Source organism: Podarcis pityusensis, assembly GCF_964106645.2.
Source record: "Podarcis pityusensis genome assembly, chromosome: 2".
NCBI classification, from domain to species: Eukaryota; Metazoa; Chordata; class Lepidosauria; order Squamata; family Lacertidae; genus Podarcis; species Podarcis pityusensis.
This window is the reverse complement of record NC_138029.1, coordinates 122,063,089-122,088,487: the sequence shown is the minus strand read 5'-3', so window position 1 is coordinate 122,088,487 and position 25,399 is coordinate 122,063,089. Positions and strand designations below refer to the sequence as shown.

The window sequence follows — 25,399 nt, the reverse complement described above, 5'->3', positions numbered from 1 at the left end:
AAGTATAAAATCAACAGAAATAGCCTCTATGGATCTAAGACTAAGACTTATTCAACAGAAAATAATATTCAGAGTCCACTGGACTCCAGCAAAACTATACCAGAAGAAAATAGTAAGTGCAGACAACTGCTGGAGATGTGGGAGTAAAAATGCGAACTTAGTACATATGATGATTAACTGCCCGATGATAAGATCATTTTGGTGCAAGGTGAGAATATTTATGGCAAGAGTAATAAAAAGAAATTGTTATTTAGGGGGATTTAATTTAATTCTAAATTAGATTCTGGAAACATGGGAGATTTCAAGGGGTCAAAAAAATGGATGTACCATGCTATATTAGAAGCAAAAAAACTTGTTTTGATGAATTGGAAGAGCCACAAAAAGATTCCATTGAGCACATGGATTGATGATATGGGCAGATTAGCTACATACGAACAAATTGCATGTCGATGCAAAATAAGAATGGATAAATATGAAGAAATCTGGAACAAATATTTAAGCGATAAGGCGGATAGTGGTGGGAAGTAGGGGGTGGAGAGAGAGGTGGGAAAATATTGTTAAAAAGGTGTAGTCATAGGTATATCTGTGTATTCAAATCTGAATTGTCAAATTGTGTTATTGTTATTATGGTGTTTGTTGTATGTGTCTTTTGCGGTTGTTTGTATTGAAAAAATGATTAAATAAATTACAAAAAAAATGTATATCCTACTCAATTGTGGTAAAAACTCTTATTGATTTACAGGAAACAGTAAAATAATAAAAACAGTATAAAGCATTAAAAAATAAATAAATTAAAATTAGCATTGAGAGGTCAAAACACGTCAACATTTGCCTATCTGGATAGGATTGCCCAAAGAAAAATGTTCTAAACAGACACTTTTGTGAGACAAGCGTATTATTCATGGGAGAAAGATCTGGAGATAGCAGCAGGGCATTTTTGTGAGTGGGAAGGGGGAACAGGGTGTTGAGATAATGTGGGAATTCTCCTTGACCCCTGCTGTTTATGAGATGAGGGAGATAACATTAGTTTTGCACTCGGATCCTCTTTATGGAAAAATAAGATTATCTAGTTTGGGTTGGTTGGTTATTTTCTTATGTTTTGTGATTCCCCCCCCCCCAAAAAAAAATTGTTTGCTTTTATAGTAAATAGTTTTTGTGGTTCTCTAATGGAAAATGGTATGAATACAATACCAGCATTAATTAATAATAATAATAATAATAATAATAATAAAATTTATTTGTATCCCGCTCTCCCCAGCCAAAGCCAGGCTCAGAGCGGCTAACATCATATAAATAAGACAATATGCATAATACAATATACAATATGCAAATAAAATAACATTCAACATTCAGTAAAATAATATAAAATAATATTAAATATCAGCATTTCAAAATTAAACAGAAATCCACTCAACAATTACAATAAGTAATTTCTAAACTCCAATCAATAAAACAACAGCAAACCACAGTGCACAACATAATACAATACAAAATAAGAAGCAGAGACTGGAGGGTGGGGCAAGGCAGGTGGGAGGAGGCCTTGCCTGATGGAGTCTCCCCCCTCGCAGTTTAATAGTTGCTTGTACATACAAATTTTCACAGTAACTTAAATGCTTTGAGAACTAAAGAGTAAGACCTGTTATTTCTCTCTTGAACCCTCTCTTTATGGGGGGCTGCCCCCTCACTGTGCTACAGGGCTGGGCAGAGGGTGGCGGAGACCACTGGTTCCTTCAGATTCCTCTTCATTTTCGGGGCTCTTGTGTGACTCATTTTGTGGCTCTTTGTCTCCCGACCACTGAGCAGAACTGCCTGTGTTTTTTGCCAGATGCCACAACCAGAGGCAGCCTTGCTCTGAGCTCTTGTGGTTTGAACTGGGGGAAGCCCTCATCCTAGGAGAGGGTGTCTGGGATGTGGATCCCATTTGATCTTGCCTGAAAGGAGAAGGGAGGTAGCAAAGTTGAAAGGCTGGAGGTAGGTAGCAAAGTTGACAAACCATCAAGGCAGACGTAATTCAAGGAAACTCATCTTGCTGGTTTACAATTCCTTGCAGTCTGTTTTCCACAGTGAAGCTCCCTCAGAAGGCAGTATATTCTCCTTCCTTGGAGGTTTTTTAGCACATCTGCCATGGATGCTGCAGTCGAGATGCCAGCATCGCAGGGGGGTTGGGCTCTCAGGGTCCTGTCTATGATTTTTATTTTACTTTCCTAGTTGTTTTGAGATGAGTCCAAACTCAAGCGGGCTTCTTCATCCTTGAGGGTGAAGTTGTCTAAATGCATTCAGCCCAATTTTCACAGAGGTATGATGGATCCTCAAGGACTGTCACTTTCCATATGAACCTACCCGGATCCTGAGATCATCTTCTGAGGCGCTTCTCCTTGAGAGGTCCGGAGGGTGGCAACGTGAGAACAGGGCCTTTTCTGCAGTGGCTCCCCATCTGGGGGATGCTCTCCCCAGGGAAGTTTGCCTGGCGCCTTATACACCTTTAGAGACCAGACAAAAACGTTCCTCTTTAACTAGGCCTTTGATTGATTTGATTGACACACTATGCCCTTTTAAAATGGGGGTTGGGGTTGGGGGGTTATTGGGTTGTTTTTATTTTGATTGAATATTTTGTGGTTTCATATTTTGATTTTGTTATGTGAACCACCCTTAGACCTCTTGGTATAGGGCGGTATATAAATTCAGTTAAGAATAATTATAACTCCCATTTTGCTACCTGAGGCAAAACAGGAATTGCCTCCTCTTCTCCACCAAGCACCAGAACTTATCCCTCTTGCCAGTCGGGGGGGGGGGGCTGTTCTGGTGGCTGCAGAAGCGGTGGGGTTGCCTCCTGGGCTGGCCAGCTCTGGATATGATGCTGAAGCCTCTGCTCAGCTCCCTGCCTCCCCTCCATCTTCTCCCCAAGTCTTTGTTAGTTGTTACTGTGGAGACTCATTAGGCCCCCCTGGTGGCCAGAGCTGGTACAGCCTGTGGGAAAGTGAGCCCTTTTGGGGATAAGGTTCTTCCTTTGCCATGCTCTGCCCCCTTCCTGTGTTCGATCTCGTGAAGGGGTAAGTGTGGGGAAAGGGGATGTGGGGCCACATGTTGAGACCTGGCCCCAAAGTTGCATTTGCCCTCCTGCCCCTGCTATCACAGTGGGGCCTTCTTTTTCAAGTGGGGAACCTGCTCTGTGAGTGGGAGCTCAGACCATTGAAAGATTGCAACATTGAACCATTTAAACACTGATTCTCAAAAGGATCCAGGAAGGATCTCGGAAATTACAGGCCAATTAACTTGACATCTCCCTGGAAAACTGGTGAAAAGTGCAGGAAACCAGCAACTAGAATGCATTTCGCTTGAAGGATTTCAACTGTATGCTGGAATCACACCAATTATATATGCAGAAGGCAGAGAGCTCTTTTTGTGCAAGGTTTTCCCAGTACCAAAAGAGCTTTGAAGCTCTCTGCCTTGCATAAGAGACTCTGGCAGGTTCTCACAGGATCTTGTGGGGCTCTCCTGAGTTCCCAGGAGATCTTTCCAAAGCCTCCCAGAGCCCAGGAAGCAAGACCCAGGTCAGACCTGTTCAGTGCATGGCTCCAGAAGGTCAGATTGTGGGGCGGCTCCATGGAGTGGCTTCACTAGGCCCTTTTCTGCAGATATGAGCCATCCCAGTCAGGGCAGACAACTCTGAGCTACCTGGACCAGTGTTCTGACCCAGGAGGAGGCAGCTTGCTGTTCTCCCAATATATGGATTTTGCTTCGTCTGGTCTCCCCTCCATCCACTTCCCAGTCCTGAGCCTGCTTAGCTTCCGTTCAGTGCCTGCATCCTGAGCCTTCAGATCATGTTGTGGGAGCTCTCATCAGCTTGGCGCTTGCAAGTGGGGGGCAATTCCTGCCCCCTTGGCAAAAGGGGAGGGGCTGGCCTCTCTCTCCCTCACATGGAGCCTCAGCAGAGACATGCAGAGATTTAGTGCTGCCTGACAGAGCTTTTTCTCGCCCTCTGCTCCATGGGTTATTGTTGTTGTTACTTGTATTTATATCCTCTCCCCTTTTCAACTCCCCCAAACCCTGCTGAGCTTTGGATCTCCTAATTTAGGGCTGCTGCCTGTAACACAGCAGGATTAGGCCACTGCCTTCATCTGCAGGACCCCTAACTCTCTGCCCCCTTTTCTCTTCCTTTCCAGGCTCCACTTCTCACTCCCTGCGCTACTTTACCACAGCCGTGTCTGAGCCTGGCCAGGGGCTGCCCCAGTTCATTGTTGTGGGGTACGTGGATGACCAGCAATTTGTGCAGTATGACAGTGACACCAAGGAGGCGCTGCCTCGCATCCCCTGGATAAGGAAGGTGGAAAAGGAGGATCCTCAGTACTGGCACAAGCAGACTCAGATTGCTCAGGACAATGAACTGTGGTACAGGAGGAATCTGCAGTCTATGGTGAATCACTACAACCAGAGCGGAGGTGAGTGGAAGGCAGGAGAGGCACAGAGTAACACCTCCCCCCCCCCATAACATTTCCTCCAAGGGCCAGAATTACAGTGAGGGGGCTGCTGGGAGGAAAGGAAATGGAGGGTGGGGGGCTCCACCAGGGCAGAGGCATCTCCCCTTCCCTTAATGAAGGGCTTAATGGGGGCTGGGAAGGTGTGGGGTGGGGGGGACAGAGAACTAGACTTGGAGGGGAGAGACCACCCCCCCACTATGACCCTCTCTGGTCCTGCACATCCTACCAGGGAAATGTCTCCATTGCCTGCCCTTCCTTCCATGCTAGGCTTGGCTTAGGCCTTCTGAGGTGGAAATCTGTCTAGTTCATTTTCCTCTGGGAGGGGAAGAGAAGGGTGGGGATCCTGAGGCTGAGACAAGCAAGCCTTGAGTTCTGGTCCTGCTTAAGGAGAAGCCAGCTGCCCAGACAGAGGTGCTGATTGGCTGACCCTTCTGACCATCACCAAGCCCCTCCTACTCCCTGGCACAGTGTTGAAAGAGAAGCCTTTTTAAGGAACTTGAACGGACTGGCTTCTGGGGGTGAAAGTGGCAACTACATGGTTAAAACCATAAACAGGGTGGGCAACTGAAGTGGAGGGATAGACAAGAGCCCCCAAGGTCATCCTGCAGCCAGGGAGTCCCCAGAAGATTGACACTGGCAATTATTAGCCTGGGGCTGCCATGTTTAACTGTCCTGTGTCCAAAAAGAGCGTTAGGCCAGAACTGGATCAGGCCCATTAATATCAGAAATAATCTGTTTCCTAAGCATTTTGGGTTGTGTTATTTCTGATTTCAGTTGGATAACGTATGGCCAGTTACCTGAGCGGGAAGGAGCCCCAGTGAACTCCATGGGACCTGCTTCTGAGTAAACCTGCATAAGATCCCACATCTCCAGCATTTATTATACATCTGTACTTAATTTATTGTCTCGCAGTCTACACTTAGGGACCCTTTAGAAAGGTCTTTCACCCCTTTTGTCCAGTTGTGGCGATTTCTCCCCCACTCCTCCCTCACCCCCTAACCCATCCAGTCTTGGAACTGTTATGACAGGAATCACTTAAAGTCTTAAACTCAGTAAAAGCTGGTAGACCTCTGGCCAAAGCCTCTTGGCACACAGTTTTGTTTTTTAAACTTCCTTCTGAAATGAGTCAGAAGGTGTTAGTCCTTTTGAGATGTTAGTTGTGTGAAAGGAGCCAGCATGCTGGAAGGGTGGGGGGAGGCATTTGTGTTTAGCCCCAAAGTTGAGTGACTCCCCCCTCTAATTGCAATTTTGGAGCAGAACTTCAGAAGTGGGAGCCTCTGCTGGGTCTGGAGGGAGATCTCTCTATGATTTTGCACATTTGCCTTCCAGGCTTCTCTACTCCCTCACTTCCTAAGCAGGCTCCCTGCTTCAGGACTTTAGCCCTGCCCCTAACAGCACCACAGGTGTCCCAGCACTTCAAACAATAACTGCAGTGGAGGGGTAGAAAGGTGGGTGAGATTGACCGGTGGGCTATGCTGTGATGTCAGCTTCAGGCTCCTGCCCCTTTTGGCCCAGGGGGAGAACCCTGATCAGGATCTGGGCCCTGAAGCCAAAGAGATTCCCCACCTGGGACACAGAATAATGGAGGTGGAAGGAGCCTTGCCAAAGGGGTCAGCCTGAGTGTGTCCAGAGCCCTCTGGGGCCTTCGTTGGCCTTGTCAGGCTTGCAAGGAAGAAACCCAGGGGGTCAGTTGAGACCAAGCCAGCGCTGCAATGGGCAGGTCTGCTTTTCTTGCCGTGGGATCAGGCCCGGCCTTGCCTTGCAGGCTTCCTCTTGGGCTCCTGGGAATTCTGCTTCTCCCCCTTTTAAAAATGGGGATTGGGTCCCTCCTGAGCCCCTGCACCTATCCATGGAAAATGCCCCATAAATGTCACCAAGGGGCGCCTCTCGTTTCCTGATCATTTCTTGCAATTGCTTAGCTCAGAAAATCCCAAACTAATGAGGTGGCCACTTTAAAGGTGCCACGGACAGCCCTGGAAATGTTATCTGATTCTATTTAAAAACAATGTTGAAGGTATAGGTGTATCGGGATTGATCCCACTGAACATCTTGAGGAAACAGGAGGGGATGAAGGAGAAAGCAATTTATGCTGAAGAAGCAATGAGACAAAGCAACTCCCTCCCCAGCACAAGCTCCATATCCAGACCAGCTGGTGGGGTTTGTGGTTTGGTTTGTTGTTTGCATAGATCAACCACAAACCATTGTTTGAGTGCATAAAAAGAACTATATCACCTTGGCACATGGTCTTGGAAAAGATTATTCTCCTCCTCCTCCTCCTCCTCCTCCTTCTTCAGTATGTTGAGTAGTTCTAGAGGGAGGACTCCAAAGTAGCACTGTTTCAATCATTCTACTTCCTAGAGGGAGTAATTTCCCTTCTCTTCCCCCTGCTCACTTTTCTGGGGCTTATCCCAGCCCCCAGCTGATTTGTGGGGAAGGGGATTGGGAGAAAGCCCCAGTTGTGTAAGTAAGACTTGGTTTTTAGACTAACTGTGTTAACTGAACCCAGCCCAGAAAAGCAGGATTGCATCCAATCTGATTAAGTAATTTCATTGTCCCCGAAGGGGGCAATGACAATAAAGATTTTATTATTATTATTATTATTATTATTATTATTATTATTATTATTATTTTTAGAGTAGACCCACTGAAATCGGTGCACTAAAATTAGAAATGCCAAATCACTTCAGTGGGTCTACTCAGTGGGTTGTGTATTTTCGGGATACGAACACTGCAAACCCAGAAGTATACTTCAGGGTTTTCGCTGCTCGCGCATGCGCAGAAGTGCTCTTATTGCACCGCATGCATGTGTAGAAGTGCCGCCTCTGCTTGCGGACTTTTCGGGTTGCAGACAGACCCCTGGAATGAATTAAGTTTGTATCTGGAGGGTCCAGTGTAATATGTAATGGAGAATCAAAATGATCTGTCCAATTTAAGGATCATGGGACTTCAAAATAATTGTTTTAGTGTTGTTATTGTTTTGAAGATTTGGTGGTAGCCCCCTGGGGTGGGCAGGAGGATGCAGGGACCCACCATCATTGACAAGGGCAGCCTGGCTTCTGCTGAGAAGGGGGGCCATTTTGAAGTGGGGCAAACCCCCCTTGCAGCTTCCCTTTCCCTCCTAGGCCATGAGGAAACTTCTTTTTCCAAAGGCCCTTCCATGACTTTCCTCCTTTAGGGAAAAGGTCCTTGATATTGAGATTGAGAATCTGGGGGGAGAGAGATGGAGGGGAAGAGGAGACCTCTCTTGAAAGCCCCCCCCCCCCATGTGTGGGTGTCCCCCTTCCATGTTGCCACTGTTACGGTAAAATCTGGGTGCGGGGTTACTCTGCCACCCAGCTCGTCGGACTAAGTCCGCGGGTCCCTGTGGAAGAAAATGAGCTCAGCTGGAGACAGGAGCAAACTGCAGAAGATCCGAGTTTATTGCGCAACAGGTTCAAGGCGAGATTGAACAGCGAGAAAGGGGTGACATGAACTTTTGAAATTTCCCTCCATGTCCCAGAATACAGTGCAAAATACATCCCAGTTACATCATGAATACATTAAGAAGAGGTTGGGTTACACAGATTACATCACGAATACATTAGGAAGAGGTTGGGTTACACCGGATTAACATATGGAGGAGGGAGGGGGGAATATGCAGAGCTGGAGATATGCGCAGGTAAGCACATCCTGAGAAGACAATGGTCCATGTATGCATAGTCTGTCACCTGGCATCGCCCGGAGGAAGGGCTTGGCAGAGAGATTTGACAGGATTAGGGTCTTGACACCTTGCTTGAGGGATTATGGAGGGCAGGGGAGGTGTCATGGAGTCCTAGAGAAATTGAGCAAATTGGCAAATTGATTTTCTATGAATTTTATAGATTTTAGTCCCTTTTGACATTGGCAATTGGAAATAAATGGATATATTGTAGCGAAGAAGGTGAAGAAGAAGACATGCCCCCCCTCCGTATCACCCCTTTTCTCTTTCTGGGGGGGGGGCAGCTGATGCGTCCCTCCAAAAGGGGCAAGATCCAGAGGAGCAGAGCTGGGGGGAAAGAGGGACAGACTGTGACCTCTGACCCTGCAAGGGATGCTCCTGTTGGACAGGAAGGGAAACCCCACCCCTCCCCCACCTCGAGGGAGTTGGGAGAATCCACTAGGAATTGGGAGGGGGGAGAGTGTGAGGCAATGAGAGAGAGGGGGGCAATTAAAGGGGGGCTTTAGAGGCTCAGGATTGTAGTGTTTCCCTCAGTGAACATGTTATGCGGATGAGCCTTCAAAAATATATAATGCTGGTTGATTATTCTCACCTCTGACTGCTGCCTCTTCCCTGAGTAATAATAAATCCTTTTTCCTGAGCTGCTCTGGAAAGGAGGGGCTGCTCTGACCCCCCTTGACCTCCTGCGTCTCTTCTGGTCCTTCCAGGGATCCACACCTTTCAGAAAATGTACGGCTGTGAGCTGAGTTCAGACGGGCACAAAGGAGGGTATGATCAATACAGCTACGACGGGAGAGACTTCATCGCCTTTGACAAGGAGACCCTCACCTGGACAGCAGCTGAGATGGGGGCCCAAGTGACCAAGAGGAGGTGGGATCCTGACTTGGCTGGGAACCAATACAGGAAGCACTACCTGGAGGTGGAGTGCATTGAGTGGCTGCAGAGATACCTGGACTATGGGAAGGAGATTCTGCTGAGGACAGGTGAGGGGGGACAGTGGGGAGGGGAAGGGGGCTCAGTGGGACAGTTTACCTACAAATTCCTCTCCCCCCCTAACAGTTTTCCTTTCTGGACCAAACAGCAAACACTCTTCTTGGTGGTGGTGGCAGAAAGAAGTTTGGGGCTCTGGGAGGAGAAAGAGGGTCATTTTAGACTATGATGGGGGGGGGGGAGATGCTTAAAAACAGCCCCACATGCGCCTTTGGCTAGAATAAGGGATGGCAAAAGACAAATGGGGGGAGGGGACACAGAAACAGCAGGGAGGGGGCCAGGAAAGCAAAAGGCATTTTAAATTAAGTAAGAATGGACAGATTTGAGGGGAGATACATAAAAACCTTTTGCCTTTACACGTGGGTAGGGGAAAGTGGGAAAGATGGAGGGCACAAGGAGAAGGGGACGACAGCGGATGAATGGTTGGACAGTGTTCTCGAAGCTACAAACATGAGCCTGACCAAACTGCGGGAGGCAGTGGAAGACAGGAGTGCCTGGCGTGCTCTGGTCCATGGGGTCAGGAAGAGTCGGACACGACTAAACGACTAAACAACAACAACAACAACAAGGGGAAAGTGGGGCAGATTGATGCAGAAAAATTCAATCTCTTTTTCTATGCACCAAAATGAGTCAAATAATTAAAAAATTGCTTTATGCATGACATAACTAATCAATATTATAATAGCAATCAAAAGAACCATTAAAGTTAGAAGATAATGAGAATATAATGACTTCAGTAAAAAATGGGTTTTGTATCCTTCTGCCCCACCTATGGGGCACTTTGATACAAAGCGCAAATTGTATGAGAATGGTAATTATTTACAAAAATTTAATTAAAAAAAACAATTTTCATTGTGAGACAAATCAGCCCTACAATTTGTTACTTAAAAATCTAAATTACGTATCAAAACTAACAATGTTTCACACATATCATAGAGTTTATGGCAGGTTTTCTTAACAAAAGTTATATTAATCTTTCCTCAAACACCTATCCATTAAAAAGAAACTTTGGAAAAACTTTTAAAAGTATAAGAACTCACATTTGGTAGTCAAAAAATAGTAATTTAAACAAAATGCTTATAAAAAATAAGATATTTCCTTCTATTGCACATTATATCCACAGAAGTCAAAAGAAAAAGTATAGAGATGATGTTCGAGTTGTGCCCTTTGAGAAATTTGGTTTTGGCAACTGCAAAACAACATCCTTGAAATCAATGCTTGCCTTATTTTCTACAGTGGGGAAGACAAACATACAAAATCCTGGATATTTCCTGAGATATGACACTTGATAATCTGTCATTTTATATTTAGAAAGGACTTTGGCCACGTAGTAAACAACAGTTTTTTTCTTTTCAAATTTCATGAGTAGGAAATCAGTTAAGAGATTTCATGCAAACTTGTATATTGGGGCACTATTGTACACTAGCGGGGGCCGATGTCTTAGTGTATCAAAGTGCCCCAACGGACATTTTCAGAAAACTAACAATTTCTAATAAAACCACTGAACTTACTTAAATATCACGTGTAATCCTGATTACTGAGTGGGATAATTTACCTTTGGTATTTTAAAATCTTAACTAAATGACGAAAAACAGCATTGGAACACTCTTACATTTCACGTAATTTTTTAGTTGGTGCACCAAAAACACACCTCCTCTCGTCAAACGCCAATGGCGAACTGGCGGGCAGCGCGGTCGCAACTGTCATACTCACACATGTATAGACACATTTTAGTGATGTCACAACACGAATAACGTTTCTTGATATTGAAATATTGTTGGTGTATCAATGTGCCCCTTGCATCATTGTGCCCCGTCTCCCCCTACATACCTATGGGGAAAGTCTTTAAAACTAAATTAATTAACCTTTTTTAAAATAGAAAATGTGGGGGGAGCCCATGAAATATGGATGCAGCCCCCTCACTAAGTCTGTAGGTTAGCCACTCGTGGCCTAGAAGCAGAGAGCAGCGAGCACATAGTGAGAGAGTATGGAAATTCCCTCTTCTACCTTCTTATATTATTTATTTGTGATGAATTTTACTTTTTCCCATGGGGAACATTCAGAAGTGTCCTCTTCCCCAACCCCGTGCCTTCAAATGGTACAGTCCACTCTTCTGCCTTCAGGAATCTGGCACAGGGGCCAGTCACATGATCAAGTGTTTTGACTGGCTTTCTTCCTGTCTCTATTAGCTTTGCTGATATTAACATTAATTAAAAATGAAATAATTCTAGCACCCTCTCTTTTTGAGGAATGACACATATGTATTAGCCGCTCTTAGAGAGATCTGAGAAAATTCATCTATGGGGGCCTGGTGAAAATTCACCCCAAAGGCACTGAGCGTATTTGTTGAGGTTGAGGATTTCACCCCAAAATCCACATTGAAGCGTTTTCAAGGATGACAACGTGCAAAGGAGGCTGGGAATCATCCTCTTTGGGACAGAGGTTTGGCTGAGGACAGGTGGGGGTTGGGAAGGGGAGGTCTTGTTTTGGGTTTCTGTGGGGAAAGGGCTTGACCTTCCTTCCTTCCTGCTCCCCCCAGCAGAGTCACATCCCCTCCTAGACCTGAGTTTCCAGTCCAGGCACTGCAAAGTGGGTGGGATCCTGGAACAGCCCCTTCAGACAACAGCTACCCAGGGAGCCAGTTTTTGAACAGGGGTTACATTCTGTGAATTGTGCCTAAAGCCAAAATTGTGTATAGTCAAAACACATTGGATTCAAGGGCGATTGGGTTGCCAAAGTCCATCTTCCCCAGACGCCCGCCTCCTCTTTTTGGTTTTTACACTTCTTTGGTTTTACCAAGTCTGTAAACCTCTTTTTGGTTTTTACAATTCTTTGGTTTTACCAAGTCTGTAAAGCTGTATGTGCACAAGTTAAATGTGCATAAGTTGCTAGCTTACTGGGCCTCCTGGTCTGCCCTTTCCACTCCAGGGGAGGCTGCCGTGGAGAAGGGAGATGGGCCCTTTCCAACCTCCAGGGACCCTTTCAGGGCAGGCGGGAGAACTAGAAAGGAGCTCTGTCTTTCCCAGGGCTGTTGGCTTTGTTCACTATTGGGCTGAAAAGTCCCAGAGAACAGAGAGCAGTGAGTACAGCATTTCTTCCCCCTCAAGAGAGAAACCAGGATCAGCCTGAGCTGCCCTCAGTTCATGACTTGCAACTTCGAAGGATCTGAATGCATCCCGCCATTGGGGACCTGGTGAAATTTGCCCCCTCAGCCTAGAGGCAGCTCCCTGGGACAATCTTGGAACCATAAGTTGTCAAATTTGAGTAGTGTTAGAGCTTTGCAAGATGACAGATTAATTTAATTTTTACCCAGCCCTCCATCCCAAAAGAGTCTGCTTTGGCAAACAAAGGATAAAACATCTAAAAATAGTTCCACCATAGACGCTGACTGGGGAAGATGCCAAGGCAGGTTGAGGAAATCCTATTTATTCGCAGTTCTTTTTAATTTCTGGAGATGTGAGATTCTGACTAGGTTGCCCCTTGGGTCCCTGCTCCTCTGCTCTTAAAAAATACAGGATTCCTCCAGGCTCCCGTTGTGGATGTCTCTCTGTTAACCCCAATGGGGCCCTTTTTGCAGAGGCTCCGGTGGTGAAGGTGACCAGGAAGGCAGACTATGACGGCCTGGAGACCCTCGTTTGCCAAGTCCATGGCTTCTACCCCAAGGAGATTGATGCCAACTGGGTCAAGGACGGGGAGGTCTGGCAGGAGGGCACCCTCCGAGGATTGGTCGCCCCCAACTCGGACGGGACCTACTATGTCTTGCTCCGTGTCCAGATCGACCCCGAGGAGAGGGAGTGCTTCCGGTGCCGCGTGGAGCATGACAGCCTGGAGAAGCCTCTGGACGTGGCCTGGGAGAAGGAGCCTGGTGAGAGAAAGACAGACAGACAGGAGGGGAAGGGGTGGGCTCTGGGAGGGGGATTTCCACCTGTAATAAATGTAGGGGTTGCTCGTGCGCAAGTTGGTGCCACTCCTGGCTAGGTTGCCTTGTTAAACCTTTTCTGTCTGGACAGCCCTGCACTTCGTGGCTGTTCAGTCGCTAGCAGAATCCGTCAGTGGGCGTTTCTTAAACCTTTTCCAGCATAAAAGTTGTTTGACTCCAAGTCTCCTCCTACTCTCCCTGCGCGGAAGTCTTTTGCGCAGGGAGGGCGTGGGTAGCGGAGGACCCGTGCTCTCCTCGCTGATCTCCGGCGAGGAGTCCTGGACCCCTTTATCCCTGGTGTTACGCTGATTTCTTTCCCCAGCTGGTGAGCCGCCTCTCCCTCTGCTGGGCCCTTCTCCAGCATCGCTTGAGAGCCTAGCCTCCGCCTCTGGCTCCGATGTCAGTTCCCTGACATCCACCTCCCCCCCAGGACCCCCTTCACCCCCGGCCCGACCTTTTGATCCAACTTCGTCCCTTTCCTCGGCCGACGATGCGGGGAATCCCCGGAAGGAGCTGTCGCCATCCTCTGAGGATTCAAAACCCGCTTCCCACCCGCTCCGATCTCTCCCCGCGGGGTGGGCCTCCCAGTCTGATTCTTCTTCCTCTGAAGCCTCTCCTCCCTCCTCTTCGGAGGCAGAAAAACCCACAAAATCCTCTTCATCGTCTGTGGTTCCAAATTGCTCCTCCCAGAATCTCGCTAGTGGCTTGGGTTTGTCCAGGAACAGGCTGTGGAATTCCTCCACAAGATACCCGTCATTGATTGCCTCAGCGGGAACCCACGTGTTTTCCGACCCGGGTTCTCCCTCCCAAGCTACCAGGTACTCCACCTGGTGCCCTCGCCACCTTGAATCGAGTATTTCTGTGGCCCGGTTGTGGTGTTCCCTCTCCTCTATCTGCGGGTGTGTGGTGACTTCGCCTTCCCGCCCCGGGACTCCCCGCCCCTCCCTGTACGGTGAAAGTAGGGACCTATGGAACACCGGGTGTATCTTCATGCTGTCCGGCAACTTGAGCTTGAATGCCACGGGGTTCACCTGCAGTGTTACCTCAAACGGCCCCAGCCGCCTTGGCTGCAACTTCTTGCACCCCCCCCTTAAAGGGTAACCCTTGGGTTGACAACCACACCCGGTCCCCCACCCGTATGGTCTCCCTTTCCCTACGGTGCTTGTCTGCCTGCCTCTTGTAAATTTCCTTGGCCCGTTCTAAGTTCATCTTAAGTTGCTGGTGCAGGGCCTCCATTTCTTCCACAAACTGCTCTGCCGCAGGTACGCTCCACCCTTCCTCCCCACTCCCCGGGAAGGCCCTGGGGTGACACCCATAATTGGCCATGAACGGGCTCATTCCCGTGGACACATGTTCAGCGTTATTGTACGCAAATTCAGCCAGCGCTAGTTTCTCTACCCAATCGTTCTGCCTCTCGCTGACGTAGCAGCGTAGGTATTGCTGGAGTACACTGTTCGCTCTTTCTGCTTGCCCGTTGGTTTCCGGATGTCTCGCCGTCGAGAAGCTCACCTCTACCTGCAGCAAGCTCATGAGCTTCCTCCAGAACCGGGAAGTAAATTGTTTCCCGCGATCCGAAATTACTCTCGAGGGAGCCCCATGCAACCTGAAGATGTGATCCACAAACAACTTGGCTGTCTCCTCTGCGGTCACCGCATGTGAACAAGCTATGTAATGGCACATCTTTGTCAATAGATCGACTACTACCATGACTGCTGTCTTCCCCCGGGACTTGGGCAAATCGGTCATAAAATCAATGGACACCACCTCCCAAGGTCTTCCCGGCGTGGGTAAGGGTTCCAGTAACCCTGTGGGGGCAGCCCTTTCCCCCTTTGCCCTTTGGCAGCGGTCGCACCCCTGTACATATTCCTGTACATCCTCCCTCACCCTTGGCCACCAGAACTGCCTGGTGATGAGCATCATGGTTTTGTGCTGTCCAAAGTGCCCAGCTGTGGGGTTGTCGTGGAGTTGTTTGAGTACCTTTCCCCTCAGGGTCTCCCCCGGTACATACAGCGCCCCCTTATAGTACAGCACCCCTTCCTTTTCCTCAAAACCCCCTTGGTTTTCTCTTCCATCTCGGAGTTCCCGGATTTTAGTTTGAGCGAACACGTCGTTTCTAGTAAGCCCGGCCAGTTCTCGTTTCCCAACCAAGGCTCCCCCACACACCCATCAGTCCTCGGGGATCACGTGTCGTATCTCCGGCGGTCCCTCTCCTTCCATGTACTCCGGCTTCCGGGAGAGAGCATCTGCTCTTACGTTTCCCTCTCCTGGCACGTATCGGATTTCGAAGGAAAACTTGGAGAACTCCTGTGCCCATCGAATCTGTCTCTGGTTGAGTACTCTTGCGGTCCTCCAGTACTCCAAGTTCTTGTGATCAGTACACACCTGGATCTTGTGCTGTGCCCCTATCAGCAGATGTCGCCATCGGCGAAACGCCCATAGATCGCAAGCAGTTCGCGGTCGTACACCGTATAGTTTTGCTCCGACTTGCTCAGCTTCCTCGAGAAAAAGGCACACGGCTTCCATTCCTGCTTGCTCCTCCCTGGCTGCAAAAGAACCGCCCCAATGGCTCTGTCGGACGCATCGGTCTCTAGCCTCATGGGTTTCTCCAGATCAACGTGCAGGAGCTGCTCTTCCGAAGCGAACGCCTTCTTCAGTCTTTCAAAGGATTGCTGGACACTTTCTGTCCAGACAAACTTCTTTTTGCTACTGAGACAATCTGTGATGGGTGCTGTCAAGTGGGCGAAGTTCTTGATGAACTTCCTGTAGAAGTTGCTGAACCCTAGGAACCTCTGCACGTCCTTCCGGGTTTTGGGGGCCTTCAATTCCAGCACCGCCTGCACCTTGCTTGGGTCCATAGCTAGGCCTTTGTCTGACAACTTGTACCCCAGAAACTCGACTTCTCTGGTATGAAACTGACATTTTTCCAGCTTGACCCACAACTGGTGCTTCTGCAGTCTCTTTAGCACTTCCCTGACGTCTCTGACATGTTGCTTCTCATTGTCCGAATAGATTAAGACGTCGTCCAAGAAGGCTACGCAGTTCTTGTACAGCAGGGACCCCAACACGTGGTGCATGAAAGCTTGAAAACAGGCGGAGCCCGACTGTAATCCAAATGGCATAACTAAGTACTCAAAGGCCCCCGGGGGGGGTGAACATTGTGGTCTTCCATTTGTCCCCCTCCCTCATCCTAATCAAATTGTATGCTCCCCTGAGGTCCAGCTTGGTAAAAAAATTTCCCTGCCTCACCCATGTTAAAATGTCGTCAATCCTGGGCATTGGGAAGGTCACGGGTTCTGATACCAAATTTAACGCCCTAAAATCTACGACCAATCTGGGCTGGTTAGTCCCTTTTTTGTCCACAAAGAACACCGGACTGCCCCCCACCGCCTTTGATTCCCTTATGAACCCCCTCTTCAGGTTCTTGTCAATAAACTCCCGCAACTCCTTCATCTCCTGGTCCGACATGGCATACAGTTTACCCACTGGCAGCTGAGCCCCTGGGAGCAAGTTGATTTGGCAGTCAAAGGGTCTATGGGGGGGTAGTCTATCCACCTCCTTCTCGCTGAACACCTCCTGCAGGTCAGCATATTGTGGTGGCACCTCCCCTTTCGGCTCCACCGCTAACCCAGCCACCCTGGCCACGGTCATCCTTGGGGTTTCCCCCCCCTAGACAGTGTTCCAAGCAGTAAACTGACCCAAAGGTGACCGTCCGCTGATGCCATGCCACTACTGGATCATGTAGTGCCAGCCAGCTCATCCCTAATATTATTGGGGGTCCTGCCAGTGTGGCTACGTGAAAAGCAATGGTCTCCGTGTGCCTGGAAACCCTCATTCTCATTGGTGGGGTCTGGTGCGTCACTTCCCCTCCCAGAAGCTCCCTGCCATCAATGGTGGTCACTTGCAAGGGAAAATCCAGGGGCAGCAGGTGGAGCTGGTGCTCTAGGGCGAAGTCCTTGCTGAAGAAATTGCAGGAACTACCTGAATCCAACAGCCCTTTCACCTTGACTGGGTGCCCATTCGGGAGTTCTAGCACCACTTCTATGGCTATGGCCGCTCTGGGGTGGTCTGGCTGGGGCACTTCTATTGGTTGCTGGCCTGGCTGCTGTGCCCGCTGAGTGGCAGCCAAGCATTGGTGTTTCCCTGCTCCTGCCCCTTTTCCCCCTCCTCCTCACCTCCAGCAGCTCCCACCATTCCTTGCCTTTCTTTGAGGGCAGACCCTGGCAAAATGTCCTGGCCGCTGGCAGAGGAAACACTTCTTATTAGTTTTCCAATCCTTTCCCTCCCTTTTGCGACCTTCACTGGAGTTTGAAACCTCCCGCGCGTGCGCGCCATCAATTTCCATTGGCTCCGCCGGCAGGGAAGGCTGCCTCGGTATTTCAGGAATGCGGTAGTCATGGCAACGTTCCCCTCTCCCTTCCCGCTTCTCCTGAGCCCGCGCTTCCTGTCTTACGCCAATCGCAAGCACAGCCTTGGTCAGCTGATCCATCGACTGCAGGCGGGGCGCGCGGGAAAGCTCGTCCTTCACCGTTGGGGACAACCCCTCCTCAAACAACATCTGAATGGGTTCCGAGTCCAATTCCCACCCGAGCCGGTGGACTAACATGGCAAAGCGCAACCAGTAGTCTCTAACTGACTGGTTCCCCTGTTTACAACCCATCAGTTCCCGCCGAGTCACACTTTGCTGCACATCACTGGAATACATCGCATCCATCGCCTGGAAGAATTTCCTCAGGTCTTTCAAGGCGGCATTTTGCGTTGCCATTAGGGGCCTGATCCATTCCCTGGCCCCATCCTGCAGATGCCCGACAATGTAGGCCACCCTCTCCCCATCGTCCGCAAAATCCTTATGCTGCAGTTCCAAAGCGTATTCTATTTCTGGTCGGAACACGTTGTAGTCCTGGGGCTTCCCCCCAAACTTGTGTACCAGTCCCGGTACCTTCCTTGCTACGGGGGTGGTCCTGACCTGTGCATTGTGAGCCCGCCTTTCTTCCAACCGCGCCGTGAGAAGAGCCACATGCTGTTCCAAATCTCGGTTCCTCTCCACCAGATTTTGCACTCCAGCTGCTCCCTCCGTGGCGCCGGTTTCTCCGGTTTGGCTCATTCTGCTGCCTGCCTGTCGCTGCGCACAAGCAACGTCAACGACTGACGGATTGCTGTAATAAATGTAGGGGTTGCTCGTGCGCAAGTTGGCGCCACTCCTGGCTAGGTTGCCTTGTTAAACCTTTTCTGTCTGGACAGCCCTGCACTTCGTGGCTGTTCAGTCGCTAGCAGAATCCGTCAGTGGGCGTTTCTTAAACCTTTTCCAGCATAAAAGTTGTTTGACTCCAAGTCTCCTTCTACTCTCCCTGCGCGGAAGTCTTTTGCGCAGGGAGGGCGTGGGTAGCGGAGGACCCGTGCTCTCCTCGCTGATCTCCGGCGAGGAGTCCTGGACCCCTTTATCCCTGGTGTTACGCTGATTTCTTTCCCCAGCTGGTGAGCCGCCTCTCCCTCTGCTGGGCCCTTCTCCAGCATCGCTTGAGAGCCTAGCCTCCGCTTCTGGCTCCGATGTCAGTTGCCTGACACCACCCAACTCCTCCCTTCAGCAGCAGCACAGCTCAGATGGGAAACCCCAGTTGGATCCTGTCTATGTCTCTGGAGGGAAGCAGCTGAATCGGAATCTGTAGATTTCGACAGAGATGCAGCCTTTTCTGGCAAGTGTCTCATAGGCATTAAACTCAAATAGGATGTCGCAGGTCAAAACTGGCCATCACCTTTTTGCCTTTAAGAAAAAGTAGTTGTAATGTCTCATAATGTGGGCAGATACTTTACTTCTTCAAAATCAAATGTGTCAGCACAGTGTGTGGAATAAAACTTTCTTATGGCATCCATCTGTGGAAAGAGACCCCTCCCCTTTCCCATTTATTATCTATAGGTACTTGTGGGGACCTTGGGAGGAGATGAGGGTTGTAAGCTGTAATATATTGCTAGTAGCAATGTTCTTTTCAACAATAAAATTGTTCGTTATTTATTTATTTGCTTTGCTTAATTATCAATTTTTGCTTAATTATCAATTTATTTATTTATTTGCTTTGATATATCATCAATTTTTGTTGTATTTATTGTAACTATGAACTTCAATGGAGATAAGGGGAGAACAATTCTCTCTAACACTTCAGTTAAAATTGCTACAGGCAGTAAAGAGGGTTAAAGGAAGTGGCTTCATTCCACAGCTCCGGCTATTTGTGGCACCACAACCAGGGAACTTTAGCTATTTTTATAGGCGCAGAAGGTGTGTTAAGATGGCTGCCACCCACACTGCCGGCTGTTCTCAATGCAATTACAATGATCCAACTCTTCCTTTAGTATTTACCGGCGCCAAAGAGGTTTGGGAAATGGTCGCTACCCTCACTTCTGATTTTTTGTGGCATGATAACAAATGACCTGAGGGGAATCAACAATGTGGCTGTGACAAAATTAATGGGACTTTTACCACAATGGGGCTAGATTATATCCCGATGACCAGACTGCCAGCACACTCGCTTAGGTAATCTAGAAAAACAAACGAAACAACCTCCACATGGCTGACTTACTCACACTCACTGCAGCTGAAAAAGGGGCTGCGAGCTTAAAAGAGGGAGCCCCGGACTGACTGTACTTCACAGTGAAAAAGATTCTCACTTGCTCCTCCTCACACTCGTGCCCAGCTAGAAAAACTGATATTCATCCCTACTCAGCCCAAAAAACTGCTGGGAAGAGCAAGCAGGTTTTTTTCATAACAACACTCGTCTCACACACACTTCCAGGAAAACTGCGCCTTCAGGAAGTCAAGCAGAATGTCTAGCGGCAAAACTCCCTCTTTCCCAGCAGGAGCCCATAAACACATGCACATCCACACCCAGATGCTTTTTCCTAAGGGGTTGTGTCTTCCCTGAAGACCTGTAATGCTGGGCTCTCAGAGGGGAGGGAATCCCTTCCACTCAGGGTCAGGACAGAGAAGGCTGAAGCGCCTGAGCAGGAGGAGAGATGCTTTTAAGTCTGGAGTCTGTGATGAAACAGATGTGCCTGCCAACTGTCTTCCTTAAATGAATTGGTTATTTTGAAGACCTCTGATCCTTTACTCTGGTGGGGAAAAGGACCATTGTATTGGGGCCACTACAGAGAGGACCTTGGCCTGTCAGGAGAGAGAGAGAGAGAAAGAGGGCCTGCTTTGCACACGTAAAATCCTCCCGGGCTCATAGCTCAGCACCTCCACTCCAATCTCCTGCTTGAGGCCTTGGGGAGCTGCTGCCGCCAGTCTGAATAAAAATGTCTCTTGTCCCCTTTTAGTCAACCTGGGGCTCATTGTGGGAGCCATTCTGGTTGTCGTGGTCCTGCTTGTCGCTGTGATCTCTGGGATCATCTTCTTCATCCGCAGTAAGTAAATCCTGGATGCGTTTGCTGCCTCTCCTGTGTCCTTCTGTCCTGGCCTCCAACTGGGAATGTGCTGGTGAAGCTTCCTGGCAATTGTCGCTGGCATCCCTACAGAGACCCCTCCCCATAAAGCACCCTTTGAACATGAACCAAAAGTCCTGTTGGTCATTGCTTTGCGCTCACTCTGTGCTCAGGAAGTTCACTTCCCACATGATGTTTTAATCAGTCCTAAGCCTTCACTCCTGTGCACACTTAGCAGGGGAGCCTTCCTTACAAATCTTTAGGTGCCAGGCAAAAACCTTTCTTTCTATGCAGGCCTTTGGCCTTTTAAATGTGTTTGTGGGAGCAGAGTTACTAGTGTGTTTTTGCTTTATTGTGTATTTTGTGCTCTCATTTTGTATTTTTATGTTGTAAACTGCACTGTCATCTTCATTAAATGAATAAATAAATACTGATCTGGGAGAACGCTGTATTGAACTGAATAGGACATTCCTCTGAGCAGACTTGCCTAGAATTGCAGTGTTAAAGTTCATTATCTCTTCCTCCCCCCCTCTCTGGGCAAATTTAAGGATTAGGGGTCTGCTGGGAGTGAAATAATAATCTGAAAAGGAATAAGTGAAGGGACTGGATAATGTTTCCTTCCAGCTTCTTGGAATTTGTCCACTGCCTGGTTCCCATGTTGCATTTTTTAATTGAATTTCCTCAATTTTTTCTACTTCTTTGTAAAATGAGCTCCTTGAAAAGCTCACCTTCTGGGCTCACCTTCCTTGGAGGTGTTTGGAAGAGACAAGAGGAGCATCTGCTGGGAAGGTTTCAGTATCTGAGAGCCAAATGGTCGAAATAGGATTGTGTGGCCTCTGGAGGTTCCTTCCAGCTCTGACCTTCTGCTTTTGTCTTCACAGGGAAATCAGCCTACGAAGAAACCCCAAGTGAGTGACTCCTCCCCTTCTCTGTCTGACATATTTCCCCCCACTATGGAGCAGGAACAGGTTACAAACATACAAAACTAAACCTAGTGGTGGCCTAGTCCTTAAGCCCAAGACCCTGATGCTCAGCCTGTCTGTGGACAGCAAGGGGTCCCTCAGGGCCAGGAAAAGGCTGCAGAGAGACTGTCGGCTGAGGGAGGGGCTCCAAGAAGGAGCAGGAGGAAGAGCCGAGGGTGCGGGGAGAGAGGGGTCTCTGGCGGTTTAATTTACTGGAACCTGAAGCTGGCACCTCTGCTCTCCCTCCCCCCCCCGTCTGCCTTTCTGCCCCCTTCCTGCCCAGATCGCACCCACCCCCGCTCTAGTCCCCCGCTGCCTCCATGCCAGGCTGTGCCCCTCTCTCTGCCCTCCAGCACCTGCTGCTCCCCCCATTGCTGTCCTTGAGCCCCCTTGCCTCTGGGCTGCCTCTCCCTGAACTCTTCTTAGACACCTCCCCGTATTGAGACCGATTTGGGATGGGGTCGGAAGGAGGGAGGAGAAGGGCTGGTGGGGGGGATGGGATCTCCCTCCCTAAGATCCTGACTCCTGTGTTTCCTCCCTTTTGCAGCAAGTGACCAGGGGCCCGACAGCTCCGCCAGGGGTAAGTGGGGTGCAGGTGGGGGCAAAGTGGGGCTCTTGCAGAGGACTCCATGGGGAACATCCTCAAATGGGGAAAAGCTTCTGTTACCCACCTTGGGGTTTCCAAGAGTGACATAATCTGGAGGGTCCAATGAGCTGAAAATCGCTCTTGTGACTCATTCTGTCTCTTCATCTGAGCTTCACAGAGGATCCCCTCCACCTGACAAATGGGTTCTACGCAGGATCTGAATGAGAGATCTGGGAAGGGATTCTGGAAGGGATTTTATCTGCTTTGTGTCCTTCTGGTATTCCCCCAAAGAGTGCAGTTTGGCTCACTTGTTCGAGCTGCCCTCTGCAAGCATTTGCTCTGCAGGCCCATTTTGGTGGTGCTCCTAGCATCTGACATGATGAGGGATGGTGGCTTTCCTTGTGAGGCTGGACTAGACGGCCTTTGGGTTCCCACTAGCTCTGTAATGCTGATGCCCCCACACCATGATGCTGGCTTTTATAACACGCCTGTTCTTTATTTCTGCAGTTTCATACCAGCCTGGTGTGTGAGATGAGACCAGAAGGAGCCTGCCCAAGTTTTGCTGTGAATTGCAGAGGCTCAGAGCTCCTGCTGTCCTTTAATGCTGTTTCTGATGTTCCTTAATCCTGGCTCTCACCCATCTGAGAACTGCTTTGGGTGTATCATGCATGAAATAGGCTAAATTATTACTGCCTACCTGCCTCTTGGGCCGCCCAGCCTTTGGCTAAACAGATGTAATGTCATGGAATGTATAAAAGCAGCCTAACTGCTCTGGCTGAGTGTTTTCCACCCACCTTCTGTGTGAAGGAACTGAGTGGCTGAAGACTAGAGAGGCTGTCAGAATTGGATCCTATTCTAATCTGGAAGCTTGCAAGTTTGCCTCAGAAGATGAAGGACAGACATTGGCCATTGATCCCGTAGAAGCCAAGGAGGACATCATCTCCAGTTACAACATCTGGATATGGAGGGGTTTTGTCTGTGTTGACCAAGAGCCGTGCTCCGGTTCCCCTGCAGATGGGAGGGATGTCCACCACCAGCCGTCCTGGGTCACCTCCTGCATCTCCAGAACCTCACTGTCCTGTCTGACTAGATCCAGAGGTGACCTCTGAGGCCTCTCTTCAAACATCCTCAGGCTGGGCAGAGAATGAGGAGCTCCAGGGGGCATTCGGACCCTCCCCGTGGCAATGGCAGCTGCTGAGGCAGTTTCCTCCAGACCCTCTTTCTGTCCTGATACCTTCAAGGCTCCAGTTCTCCAGCCTGGTTCATGGAGCTCCACGTCCAGGACAACCAGCTGCTGTTCTCTGGGGCTCCACCCTGGGCCTCCCATGATGCCCTGGGGCAGTGAGTTGAGAAACAGACTGGAGGGGGAGGAAGAAGCAGCTGAAGGGGGAAATGGAGAAGCAGGGAACTGAGAAAGAGGTAGAGAGGCTGAGGGGATGGGGTGTAGCGACTTTCCTACGGGAGATGAGAGGGACTGATCCTGCTGACAGCCAAGGAGGAAGCCAGGAAGGAGACCTCCAGGGGCCACAGGTCTCTTCTCGCCTAACCCAGTGGATTTGCTGCACTTTGCTTTGAAGACACTGGATGTAATTATTTTTTTTACTTGTGTAACATATGTTTGACTTAAATAAATAAGGGTGCAGCCCCTTTGTCTTTAGTGGTTCTTGCCTTCTTATCACAGGAGTTCCAGAGATTTTGAAGTTCCTGAGAATATTCACAGACACAGACAGGTATTTTCCCCCCTCCGCCCTGGATGTAAATCTCCCCTCACCCCTTCTTCCCTGGTGGGGAGTGGGAGGCCATTTTGGGGCCTGCCTCAGGTGTCAAAATGTATTGGGCTGGCCTTGGTGTGTGGGTTATGCTACGTACAATGGGACTTCACAGAAAACACCACTTAATAATTATATTAATAGTAAAAAAATTTATTTATACCCCGCCCTCCTCAGCCTAGGCCAGGCTCAGGGCGGCTAACAAGCAATAATAAAAACAAGTTGAACGAATACAACTTAAAAACAAGATTAAAATACAACATTAAAACATTGAAAAATTAAAATGCAGCCTCATCACAGGAGGAGAAAGGAAAAAAGAAAGAGGAGGAGGGAATCAAATTGGCTCCAAGCCAAAGGCCAGGCGGAACAACTCTGTCTTACAGGCCCTGTGGACAGAAATCAGATCCCGCAGGGCCCTGGTCTCATGAGGCAGAGCGTTCCACCAGGCCGGAGCCAGAGTTGAAAAGGCCCTGGCTCTGGTTGAGGCTAATCTAACTTCCTTAGGGCTCGGGACCTCTAGGGTGTTGCTATTTATGGACCTTAAGGTCCTCCGTGGGGCATACCGGGAGAGGCGGTCCTGTAGGTATGAGGGTCCTAGGCCATGAAAGGCTTTAAAGGTCAAACACCAGCACCTTAAATCTGACCCTGTACTCCACCGGGAGCCAGTGCAGCTTGAAAAGCACTGGGTGAATATGCTCCCATGGCAGAGACCCCGTGAGGAGCCTCGCTGCAGCATTCTGCACCTGCTGGAGTTTCTGTGACAGCTTCAAGGGCAGCCCCGTGTAGAGCGAATTACAGTAGTCAAGCCTGGAGGTGACCGTCGCATGGATCACTGTGGCCAGGGCGGGGCGGGAAAGGTAAGGGACCAACTACTTGATGCGGCGAAGGCGCATCAAGGCGACATTGGAGCACTGCACAATCATTTGCACATGTACATGCGCAGATAATAGTACGTCTAGGCAACACATGGAGAACTGAACTGATGGTTGCAAAGCATCCCGAATTATTCCTGTAGCATTGTAATTTTATTGTATAATCTTAGAAGGTTGTAGACTGAGACGTATGTTAACATTTGAGCAGCTCCTCCATCAGTGTGGGGGTGGGTGCCCACCTTGAAAACGCCTCCGTGAAGAGGGGATCAATTTAAAAAAAAATAAATTTGCATTTTCAAAAACAGGAACAGAGAGCATATTTAACCCCTCCTTCCCTCGTCCCACTTACAACTTCATACCAAATGCAGCATGTATACATATACCATATGACTCTCCTGCCACACTTTTCCTGGTTCCTTTGCTTTTCTACTACTCTGCGTAATCCACATCTTTTTTAATCATCCAATTTGTTATCTATTAAATATTCTCATCTATTTCAACTGCTGGATTTATATGAGACCTGCTAAGCTATGTCTTCCTCTATACTAGTTCTTGAAATATTCAATAAACATTATCCATTCCTCCTTATATTCCTTATATCTGTTTTCTCTTATCCTGTTCGTCAGACCAGCCAGTTCAGTATTCAAACATTTTACACTGCCATTCTTCCTGAGTGGGTACTATCCTTGTTCTCCACCTTTGTGCCAATAAGGTTC

At 48.8% G+C, this 25,399-nt stretch overlaps 2 protein-coding genes and 1 pseudogene across 3 annotated transcripts in view; all 3 read left to right on the top strand.

Annotated features, from left to right (window-relative positions):
• Positions 1-18,821, top strand: part of LOC308469951 (major histocompatibility complex class I-related gene protein-like) — a 29,762-nt gene extending 10,941 nt beyond the window's left edge. Inside the window, exons 2-5 of the mRNA XM_080993094.1 lie at positions 4,164-4,439; positions 8,883-9,158; positions 12,743-13,064; positions 18,683-18,821. Of these exons, the coding sequence (XP_080849220.1) occupies positions 4,164-4,439; positions 8,883-9,158; positions 12,743-13,064; positions 18,683-18,806 (998 nt within the window). The 3' untranslated portion in view covers positions 18,807-18,821. The remainder of the gene's footprint in view (positions 1-4,163; positions 4,440-8,882; positions 9,159-12,742; positions 13,065-18,682) is intronic.
• LOC308469927 (major histocompatibility complex class I-related gene protein-like) overlaps positions 1-20,647 on the top strand; it is a 72,735-nt pseudogene extending 52,088 nt beyond the window's left edge. The window contains exon 5 of the transcript XR_013991603.1: positions 20,390-20,647. The product of XR_013991603.1 is annotated as a major histocompatibility complex class I-related gene protein-like (transcript). The remainder of the gene's footprint in view (positions 1-20,389) is intronic.
• The window catches only part of LOC308469856 (major histocompatibility complex class I-related gene protein-like), a 116,086-nt gene extending 92,387 nt beyond the window's left edge, over positions 1-23,699 (top strand). The window contains 2 exon segments of the mRNA XM_080992896.1: positions 22,004-22,036; positions 22,550-23,699. Of these exon segments, the coding sequence (XP_080849022.1) occupies positions 22,004-22,036; positions 22,550-22,572 (56 nt within the window). The 3' untranslated portion in view covers positions 22,573-23,699.
• Positions 23,700-25,399: the final 1,700 nt, after the last annotated feature.